This window comes from Pinus tabuliformis, chromosome 9, assembly GCF_031772625.1.
Source record: "Pinus tabuliformis cultivar Carrire ecotype Pingquan chromosome 9, CPIR1, whole genome shotgun sequence".
Lineage (NCBI taxonomy): Eukaryota > Viridiplantae > Streptophyta > Pinopsida > Pinales > Pinaceae > Pinus > Pinus tabuliformis.
Window position 1 is genome coordinate 1,352,642,525 of NC_142307.1, and position 12,069 is coordinate 1,352,654,593.

At 38.5% G+C, this 12,069-nt stretch overlaps 1 protein-coding gene across 1 annotated transcript in view; it reads left to right on the forward strand.

The window, feature by feature from the left end:
- The first annotated feature begins 1,720 nt into the window (after nt 1-1,720).
- LOC149153519 (SPFH/Band 7/PHB domain-containing membrane-associated protein family) overlaps nt 1,721-12,069 on the forward strand; it is a 90,487-nt gene continuing 80,138 nt past the window's right edge. The window contains exon 1 of the mRNA XM_089445994.1: nt 1,721-2,297. Coding sequence (XP_089302120.1) covers nt 2,109-2,297 — 189 coding nt within the window. The 5' untranslated portion in view covers nt 1,721-2,108. The remainder of the gene's footprint in view (nt 2,298-12,069) is intronic.

The window sequence follows — 12,069 nt, forward strand, 5'->3', positions numbered from 1 at the left end:
CATACAAAAAAAAATGAACCTTACGGCTCGAAGTTAGCTTTAGCCAGAAACTAAATATTTTCCTCAATGTTTCTGATTTTCCGAGATCACACTAAGGCGCAGCAGAAAAGAGCATACGCATGAGAAAAATCCTTCCTTTCTGTTTCTGATTTGCCCAGATCACACAGAGTCACAGGGCAAAGAGCATACGCAGAAATGAAAGGTATAGATCCGGTAATAAAAAAAGCTAAATAAACCAAAACCGAAATAAACAGAGAGAAAATAACTGTAAACTGCAAATAAACACTATATACCTCCAGATCTTAAAAATGACGTAGCTAGGGTTACCGGAAACCTTTTCGCGTGAAACGAAAGGGGTTCCTCACTGAGACAGATGCTCCCAACAAAATAGAGCAGTCTTCTCGGCCCGAAAGTAGTCAGAAACAGTAGATCTAGGAAACGACAGTCGGATGCAGTTCTACCGGCTTCAGATTTGGATCACCAATGGACGCGACCCTCAAATAGCTCTGATACCATGTAGGAATTTAAAGGGTAAGTTCCTCAGACAGAACACCAAAGGACACCGGTCACAAACAGATCGCAGATCAATACACCAGTACTTTTGACGTGGTTAAAACCCTCAAAGAGGGAAACAGTCCACGGCCTGAGCCAATGCGGCCACTTCAGGCAATTTTTTAATAGAAGAATGAAAATTTGCATAAGCTTCTCTCATGAACGGTTAACCTACAAATGACCCTCCATGCTCTTTAAATAGAGATCATGGACCAATCGGGTGTTAAGCCGCGGATCAAGTGTCGATAATACCGAGGAGAGAATGAACCGTCGGATCACTACATATCGTGACCGTCGGATTGTAAGTTACAAAATGTACATAGTAAAGAAACACACTTTACTTAACTCTATACTAGACCAAGTTATACTTAACTATTTCCTATGTGTCGGAATATCCTAACAATGTTTGTTTTGTTATGACTAGTGGAATTAACAATTGGGACAATCTTTTACTCGTGTGATAGGGTTGATTATGTTCGCTATCACTATAACTGCTAAGTGCACCGCGCCGCCCCTAACGTGGACACAGGTTAATCAAAGGGATTGAAATAAAGATTTCATAATATTTTACATAATACATTTTACTTCTTTGCCAAGAAAGCTACACCCCACAGTTTCTTATTATTTTGTTTACAGATAAATATTAATTATTCCATATTGGGAATATACATGTTCTAGGCCATTATATCAAAGTTCATCATGTCACTTGCAGGAATGGAACCTAGGTGGGGAGGATCCTAATCATTCCTCCCAACTACCCGAAATGAACCCAATTGACAAAGAGTTTTTTTTATTATTATTATAAATACCAATGAAAATAAATAAACCAATTTCTTAAATCTTAAAATATCCCACCCACGTTCAATTCCCCAATTTCTAATCTTACATATATAAAATATTTATCATATGAAGTGTACATCGATTGGTTTCTATAGAGTTTAATCCCCACTAGGTAATAAATTCAAATCTCATGGACAAAAGTTAATGATAAAAACCCCTTTTAAATGAATTCATTTAAAATATCCCACGAAACATCTTTCCACTTAAATAAAATAAAACAAGTGGACAAGTAATTCTTTGGAATATGAATAATATTTGATATTTCCATTCCCATAATATCCTAGTCGGTTGAAAGCCCACTTGACGAGCAAGGCATTGACAGTTGACAAAGCATTTGAAGAGAAAGACTTGAGAGGGTTTTGTCATCATTTCTATGTTTGACGAGTCCACAAGGTTCGCTGAAACAAAACACCTTTCGTTCCATGGAGGTGGTAACCGTCACCAATTACTGATAGATATCCACCGCTATGTTAAATTAAGTACACTTGTCTCATCTCCACGAGGCAAGCTTGCTCCACTTGTACTAGAAATACAGATCCGTGTCTGCATCTAAAAAAAATTGCACATTTGAATTTAGGTGTCTGCATGTAAAGCAAATTGAACATCTGAATTTCAGGTTTTCATATATTTGGGAAAATTTAGGTGGCTAGTTGAGAGAAACCTCGAACTTTGAAGTGGGCAAAAGCGCCTAATTTTTGATAATTTGTTTGGAGGAAATGGGGGGTTTCATGGGTTTGGTGTGCATCAGACAGGCGAATGTTGGGATTATTGAGAAGTGGGGTCGTTTCTTGAAGATTGCAGAGCCGGGCTTGCACTTCGTCAACCCTTGTTTTGGCGAATGGGTGGCTGGCACTCTCTCTACTCGGCTCCAATACCTCGACGTCCGTGTTGAGACCAAAACGAAGGTTTAAAATTTGATCTCATCATCATGCTCTGCCGCGTTTTACCTTTACCATTTAATTCAATCGAATCAAATTAGCGTTAACATATCCAGATTACGTTTTATCACCCTCGATCTGGGTTTTATCTTTGTAATTCTTCATGGATTTATTTGGTATTATCATATGAATATCAGAATATGGCATTATCATGTTTGCATCATCTTCGAACTTGATACTTTATGCTTATTTGGGTTATCTTCACATCCTGTTTGTGGGTATTCTCGTGCTTGAATTGGGTCTTGTAATGCTTGAACTTCAATTTTTCGGGTACAAAACGGGCAGACAGGGCAATAGTATAGTTTTTATTGGAGATATCGATCAGTATCCTTTATAATAGTTCCATATGGAATTTATCAGGCTCTAGGTCGTGATTTCTTCTCACTTTTTCCGTCTTATCTTGAGTTTTTGTGAACTATGTTCATCATAAGTTGGGTTTAAAGTTTTCAAAGATCCCTTTTTGTGGTACGTTAGAGAAATAATACATTTTTAAAAATCTAGAACTTCAATTGTAGTAGATTAATGATGATCTTTACCATCAACCATTTAGTACACAAACAACATTAGCAATTTAACAATTATAATTTTGTTATCAAATGATGAATGACAACATCAACTTCCAAGATACAAATAACATCAGTCATGAAATGGAATCAGCCATCATGACCAAATAATTATGGACATTGGAATCAGGTATTATGACCAAATAATTCAACTGTCATATAAAAGTTTACAAAATACATATTCAACAAAAAGTATACAGACTGTCCAATTAGTTGCAGAAGAGTATAGGACATCCCTTTTTGTGGTACGCTAGACAAATAATACATTTTTAAAAAGCTAGAACTTCAATTGCAGTAGATTAATGATGATCTTTAGCATCAACCATTTAGTACACAAACAACATTAGCAATTTAACAGTTATAATTTTGTTATCAAATGATCAATGACAACATCAACTTCCAAGATACAAATAACATCAGTCATGAAATGGAATCAGGCATCATGACCAAATAATTATGGACATTGGAATCATGCATTATGACCAAATAATTCAACTGCCATATAAAAGTTTACAAAATAGGCCATAATCAAAGACAAATAATTCTAAGTTCTAGAATCTGAACTGAACAAATAATTCTACTATTTGCTAAGATCTCCACTTGCCATAAACAAGGTCTGATTTCTTGCTAACAACATGAGTAGTAGGATCTGGTCGATGAACAATGGGATGAGCACCATTACGAGCTACAAATCCCTAATAGTTTCAAGTTTTGTAGTTTCCATAAATCCCATATATGTATATATATATATATATATATATATATATATATATATATATATATCTATATCTATATATATATATATATAATTTGATTTGATTTTTCAATGAAATATATATCCTGATAAAACCACTAAGCACTTTCCTTTATTCTGAGGATGGTAGCAGGGTAGACTGGCAATTGCAGTTTTGCAACCTAACAGGGCAGGTGTGTTGCAGGGCAGGTGTTGATTTTTCAAGTGCAATAGATACAAGAAGTAATTTCTGAAAACTGATAATTACTTCTAGTGATGTAGATATTCTTTTAATAATTCCATATTATCATTAAGCAATTATACTTCAGAAATTCAACCATAAATGCATAAAGACAGTAGAGATCACAATGAACACAGATAAGACAAGATTTACCCTGGGAAAACCCACTTGGGGAAAAACCCAACAACCTTTTCTTAGAGAATTTTTTTAGTTCAACAAGAGATACACCTAATTCTTCTAGTTAAATATGATGGTCAAATTGACCAACAATACAATGGTCAAACCTGGTCAAATTGCCCACAAAATTTGGCCCCTGCAAATCATTTGAACTTATAGTTACTCATGCGCACTCCCTGTTACTCATGCGAACTTCTTGTGCACGTCCAAATTGTGTCTTGTGGAGGAGGACGAGTGATGTATATATAGTGTTCTGGGAGGCCGAATGGGAGTCTCTCTGCCTGCCGACTTGACTTGAAGGCCGACTTGACTTGAAGGATAGCTGACTTGACCGGGCCAAAATTCAAATTTTTTCTTTTGAAATCAACATGAAGAACATGTCTTATATTTGTTATTGCATATACATCAAGGGCTAAAATATCAATCATGAAGACCGACCATAGCTACAAAAGTCAAGACTCCCTCTTAGCTAGGGACTCGGGAGGGATGCATAATGACTATCCAAATGTTATCTTGTTGACAAATTTCTCTAAGAAAACTAAAAGGTTATAACAATTCATCACCAGCATCAACATCATCCAATTACCATAATCTTGGTCAACAACTCTGACCCATGGTAAATCAACAACATCAACTAGTCACCATAAATTTGGTCAGTGCTTTTGACCATAATTCTGGTTGGTATCTTTGACCCATGGTGCATTATTAGCATTAACTAGTCACCATAATTTAGGTTGGCTCCTTTGACCCATGGTATATAGACTAGTCCTAGTTCACCATCATCCAGGTCAACATCTTTGACCCATGATGAATCTCCAAAGGCCTCACTCTAGGCAGGAGGCTAAATGTGCTCACTCAATCTGTCTAGAGAGTTTGAACCTGATGCTGAAAGGCACCTACTCAACTGAGTAATTCTGGGCCTCTAGGACCATTCTTTTGGTCAACATCTTAACCCAAGAAGAATGACTGCCCTCTTCCGGACCATTCTCCCTAATCCTGGTCAACGTACTTGACCCATGGAGAATGTCTGTCCCTGACGCTGTCACATCAACACTCCCTCTCACTGAGGGAGGCATTCTTAATAAGTCTAAGCTTGTCCTTGGAGTATACAAACTTTGTTCTTGACAGAGGCTTTGTGAGGATGTCAATTATATGCTCATATGTAGAGATGTACTGGAGCCTCACTGCTCCCTTCTGTACAATGTCATGAATATAATGGTGCTTGATCTCGATATGCTTCGACTTGTCATGGTCCATGGAAAAATGGATTTTTTGAAAGCTTCACACATCTTTGATTGTCACAATATATCATGGTCGGTTCTAACACCTGATCAAATAGTCCCGCAAGTGGCTTCCAAAGCCACACTGCTTCACAACTCGCTAAACAGGCTGCAATATACTCGGCCTCAGCAATGTTGAGTGCAACAGATGTTTGCTTCCTGCTCATCCACGAAATTATAGTAGAGCCCAAACTAAAGCAACTTCCAAATGTACTCTTTCTGTCTTTTGCACTCCCTACCCAATCAGAATCTGTATATCCTTGCAGCTGTATGTCACCATTTGAGACGTATCTCAAACCATAATTAATTGTACTAGGTAGATATCTCAATATATGCTTTGCTGCAATCCAATGACCATGTCGTGGTTCCACCTGGAACTGGCTCAGAGTGTTCACTGCAAAGCAAATGTCCGACCTGGTATTAACCAAATACATCAAGGAGCCAATCAAATTTCGGTACATATATGGATCCACTAAATCTGACTTAGAGTCTCTCAACTTCCTTAGATTAGTCACCATGGGAGTTGCCATATATTTACAGTTCATTATTCCAAACTTTTGGAGGATCTTGATAATATACTTTCCTTGACCAAGGAACATTTCACCAGGCTTCCGCCATACTTCTAGTCCTAAATAGTAGTGCACCAAGCCAAGATCTTTCATATCAAATTCAGAGGCCAACTTCCTCTTACACTGAATAATGTGATGCTCTACACCTATTAGAAATAAGTCATCAACATATAACAACAAAGTCACAAGTTCATTTTTCTTAACCTTGATATATAGGTTTGGATCAACATCAGTTTTTGAGAAACTGAGTCTTGTCAGGTAGCCATCAATTTGAGAATACAAGGCTCTAGGTGCCTACTTAAGTCCATACAAGGCTTTCTTCAATCTGCAAATGTGAGACTCCTTCCCATGAATCTCAAAACCTTGAGGTTGTTCTATGTACACTTCTTCCTTAATCGCACCATTGAGGAAAGCAGTCTTTACATCCATCTGATGTAAATTTTAACTCATAGAAAAAGTAATAGAAATAATAGATCTAATAGTAATGTACCTGGCAATTGGAGCAAAAGTTTCATTGTAATCCTCTCCCTCTTTCTGGGAGAATCCTCTAGCCACAAATCTTGCCTTGTACTTGTCAATACTGCCATCCACTGCATGCTTAATCTTGTATATCCATTTGGAGGTCACCACTGACTTCCCTTCAGGTCTTGGCACAATCTCCCATACATCATTCTTCATAATAGATTGATATTCTTCCATCATAGCATCCTTCCAAACTTGTTGACTAGCTGCTTTCTCATAGTTGGAAGGTTCATAATCAATGAGATTAGTCATCAATGTTGCATATCTAGAATACCTCTTAGGTCTTTTGCTTTCCCTGAAGGTGCCACGTGGAGTTGCATGTCCTTCTGCTTCCTGCAAGGTAGATCTAAGCCAAGCTGGCCTCTTCTTGATTTCAGGAACAACAACTGGATCCATTGGTTCACTAGGCCCTTATGGCTCTTCTTGATGATCTATGAGATGTTCTGTAGAATTAGGACCTGAACCCTCTTCCTTGGGAGCTTCATGTTCTTCATCATCATCATAATCCATCGGAGATTCTTTGGACTTCCAATAGGCATATTCTCATCAAAGGTAAAGTCCCTACTGACTTCAACTTGTTGTTGTCCTAGAACGTAAATTCGATAGGCCTTTGATGACTCACTATATCCAACAAATATTGATTTCTTTCCTGAAGGCTCTAATTTCATCCTCTTATCTTTGGGTACATGTATGTAAGTTGGACAACCAAAGATTCTCAAATGTAGAACCTTTGGCTTTTGTCTGGTGAATGCTTCTTCAGGAGTCTTATCTTCCAAGATTCGACGAAGACTTCTATTTTGAATATAGACTATTGTTATGGATACTTTGCTCCATAAGAACATGGGCAAGCCTTGATCATGCATCATTGCTTTGGCAGATTCTTCAATGGACTTGTTCTTTCTTTTAACAACTCCATTTTGTTGAGGATTGTGAGAGACTAATAACTCCCTCTTAATCCCAGTACAGAAGGCAATGAGTTCCTTGGAAGTGTATTCTCCTCCATTATCTGATCTTAAAATCTTGATTTTTTGTCCTGTCAAGTTCTCCACTTCAACCTTGGATTCTTGAAATTTGTTGAAGACTCCAACCTTGGTCTTCACAAAGTAAATCCATGTCTCGTGAGATAAGTCATCAATAAAAGTTACATAGTATAGAGAGCCTCCTAGAGATTTATCTAGCATTGGACCGCAGACATCAGAGTGAATTAGATCCAAAATTTCCTTGTACCTACTGTCACTACTTGGAAAAGACTTCTTGACATTTTCCCCAAGCACACAACCTTTGCATACTCCTTCATGCCCCATCTACAATTCTGGAACTCCTGAAACCATTTGACTTAATGCTGGCAAAGCTTTGTAGTGAAGGTGAACATATCTTGTATGCCATAGTTCACATGGATTGATATCATTATGCACTAATGCTTGAGCTGGTTGTTTCGAGAGTCTATACAACCTTCCTTTGCGAACTCCAATTATTCTAGCAGAGTTTATACTTGAGCCCCCATACAAGGATTTGACCATCAACAAATGCTACTCTAGATCCTTTTTCTTCCAAACATGAAATAGAAACCAAATTCTTTTTCAAACCTGGTACATATAGTATGTTGCTAAAATGAACATTTTCACCTGATTCCAGCTCAACAAATGTTGACCCAAACGCCTTTGACTCCATAACTATTGTTGTCTCCAAGCTCTACCTTTTGTGATGATCTCCTTTCCATCATACTTGTGAGATTGTCACGATATCCTGTCATATGTCTTGAGGCACCACTATCTACCAACCATATGTCATTGCTATCTACAACAGAACCTGTAAGAGCAGAGAAATAGAAGAAATCTTTGTCACCTGGATTTTCATTCTTGGGTTTCTTTGGATGTTCATCAATGTCTGTTGTGGTAGCATGTTGCTTTCCCTTTCTCTTTCTATCATTCAATCCTTCAGGACATTGTTTTCTATAATGACCAAATTTGTTACAACAAAAGCATTGAATCTTTGACCTATCTTTCTACCCTTGAGGAGCAGGTCTTCTACCTTCATTTCTTCTTTGGAAGCCAAACTTCTTTCTTCCTTCATCCTTCTTGGAATGTGCTGCAAATGCTTGAGAGTCAACTTCTTCAGATCTCTGAATCCTTCCTTTTGATATAAGTCTAGAGTCTTTTTGGGTACACGAGGTCCATAGTTCTTCAAAGCTTGGAATATTTTCTCTACCACAAATACTAGATGCAAACGAGTCCTATGAGCCTAGAAAACCATTAAGTGTTGTAGTCACAAGTTCTTTATCAGAAATGATTTCTTCAATTGCTTGAAGTTGATCTCTTAATTGAGAGATCCTCATGAAATATGAGGCCACAATATCACTCCTTGTCATTTTAACACCACGAAGCTCATTCTTCAAACTCATTGCTTGACCATTGTTGTTGATGGTGTATAATCCAACTAGGGCATCATACATCTTCTTTGAGGTGTCAAGATTTGAGACATATGGAATCAAACGATCTCTGATAGAGTCCACAATAAGATTCATGGCATTGATGTCATCCTTCTTGTATTTTGTTTTCCCTTCATTATCTATAGGTACAATAACCTTTCCCTTCACAAGATTCCAAACATCATTCTTTGCAAGAATGAGGTCAATCCTTGTATTCCAAGCCTTGAAATTTGTAGCTCCTTCTAACTTGTTCTCTGACTTCATAGAGGAACCCATGGTTATAGATAAACAATTAGATTGTAGATGTAGGTCTCTTCAAGAGTGATCTCAATGCTCTTTCTTTCACCAAAACTCTGATACCATGTTGATTTTTCAAGTGCAATAGATACAAGCACTAATTTCTGAAAACTGATAATTACTTCTAATGATGTAGTTATTTTTTTAGCACTTCGAGTTTATCATTAAGCAATTATACTTCAGAAATTCAACCATAAATGCATAAGGACAATAGAGATCACAATGCACAAAGATAATACAAGATTTACCTTAGGAAAACCCACTTGGGGGAAAACCAACAACCTTTTTCTTAGAGAAATTCTTCAGTTCAACAAGAGATACACCTAATTCTTCTAGTCAAATATGATCGTCAAATTAACCAACAATACAATGGTCAAACCTGGTCAAACTTCCCACAAAATTCGGTTCGTGTTGATTTTTCCACGACACTTTAGAATCAGGTTTATGTCTAAGATCACAATCACAAACACACTGAAATACCACAACACTAGCACTTTGCACAGCGGAATACGTACAACAGTGAATCAATGTAGTACACAAGACAATTTTTAACCCAAAACTTGTTATATTACAAACTTTAATACAACAAACATAGGGTTCTCGTACCAAGGATCATGGCCCTTACAATTAGCCTTGATACAAGAACAACTAGGGCTTGATGTCAACTTATGACTATCAAACTTCCCTTGAACAAAGTACACTTGACTTACTTGTTGAAGGAGCGCTCAACTCAGCCCTTTCGGTTCACGTACCTTGAACACATCTGGCAAGTCCTTTGCCACCTCTTCTGCTGCTCACAAGACTTCTACAACTTCAGAATGCTTGCGTCCAATCTGCCTCTATTCAACCCTCATGCTGCTCCAAGAGTCACTGATCTTAGGCTAACCAATCTGCCCTCTAGCTGCTCTCCTGCTCCTCCAAGATAGCCAACTCTTAGGTCTCGCAGGTCCTTTGCCACCTCTTCTACTGCTCACAAGACTTCTGCAACTTTAGAATGCTTGCGTCTCCAACTGACCAATCTGCCTCTATACAACCCTCATGCTGCTCCAAGAGTCACTGACCTTAGGCTAACCAATCTGCCCTCTAGCTGCTCTCCTGCTCCTCAAGATAGCCAACTCTTAGGGTCTTCAAAATTGCTCTCTTTCTATCTCTCTGTTGCTCTAAAGAAGACAAGAAATAGGGTTTCAAGCACAACTCACATAACAATGAATGACCTCCTACACAACAGTGATTGATCTCTTGGACTCACTGTACTTAGGGCTTCGTACAATCAACCCACATAACAATAAAACCCCACTGGGTTCACTGTACTTAGGGCATACAATTCATCCCACACACAGTCCCTTAGCAACATATAAGGTGACTGAACCAGGGCACACTTTAACTTTTGTTCAAATCCTATGAACAGACCCTCCACTTAGCAACAATACTCCACAGATATTATCCCACACATCGTAGCTCTCCCACAACCCTGTCAAACTTTGGCCTCCATGTTTTACCCTTGCAATATTAGAGCAAATCTCGTCCTACTCAACAGACCTGCGACCACCTTAAACCAGCTGGTAACCACCCTTAAACTCGACCTACAAACACTTCTTCCCCTGCGCTGTCACTTGAGGCAACTCGGGCCTCACTTCTGCAAGCACACATGCCTTACGACCTCCTTTCCAAACAGAATAGGGGCTTGATCCTTCTCCTACAAACCTGCGGCACAAAACAAAAAACTCGGCCTATTTCAGACCTCTTTCACTGAGATTGTCAGGTGCCCAAACAAGGAAACCCTCCTCAAACTCAGTTGCAAAAACCTTAAACAGAGAAGCCATGAACTTGACCAAATCTCCATGGCTAGACCAGAACACAAGAAGGATAAGTCGAATCTCTTCTTCAAGTCCAACTGCTCCTTGAGAAATTCGGTAACTTGGCTAATTATCTTCTTGAGATGTTGCACTTGGATGGTGATCAAATGAGGTCTCATCCATTTCTACTTAGTCTTCCATGAGAGCAACGATTAGCCCTCAAGGGGCACCACTGAAGCCTATGCTGACTTGAACATGTTGTCAAAACCCCAACTAACTTAAGAAAATATATTTCCTTCATTTGATCAAGACACCTCATTGTTGCCTTAGGTCCCCCTTGGTCCATTAAGGGCGCCCACATCCAAACAATGAATAAACAATTATTTCTTCACTTGGTTTTGTGCCGACAACTTTGGGTACAAAACCCACTGCTTGGGCTGCTCGGCACACTGCCCACAAACCGCTTTTATGGGTAAACTCCTCACAAACCCAGTACCCCAGGGGTTGTGTGAGTACCTCCCAAGCTACACAAATCAACTCCCTGCAAATTGCGAACTTCCTGTTACTCATGCACACTTCCTGTTACTCATGTGAACTTCCTGTTACTCACACGAACTTCTTGTGCATGTCTGAAATGTGTCTTGTGGAGGAGGACGAGTGATGTATATATTGTGTTCTGGGAGGCTGAATGGGTGTCTCTCTGCTGGGGCCAACTTGACTTAAAGGAGAGCCGACTTGACCATTTTTGGAGCTAAAATTCAAATTTGAAAATTCAAAATTTTTCTTTTGAAACCGAGATGAAGAATAAGCCTTATATTTGTTATTACATATACATCATGGGCAAAAATATTCATTATGAAGACCGACCATGGCTACAAATTTCAACAGCAAGGACATTGAATGAGGTCCTTAATATCCACCGAGGCAGCCAGCCCATGCACTTCGCCTTGTAACCTCCTGCTTGTACTTCACAGCAATCAATCAACCACTTGAGCCAAACCACCAGGCTGAACGTTTTTAATATAATATATATCTTAAGTGTATTTTTATGCATATATATTCAACAAAGGCATGCAGACTGTCAAATTAGTTGCAGAAAGTATAGGACATTCCTTTTTGTAGTACTAGTAGAG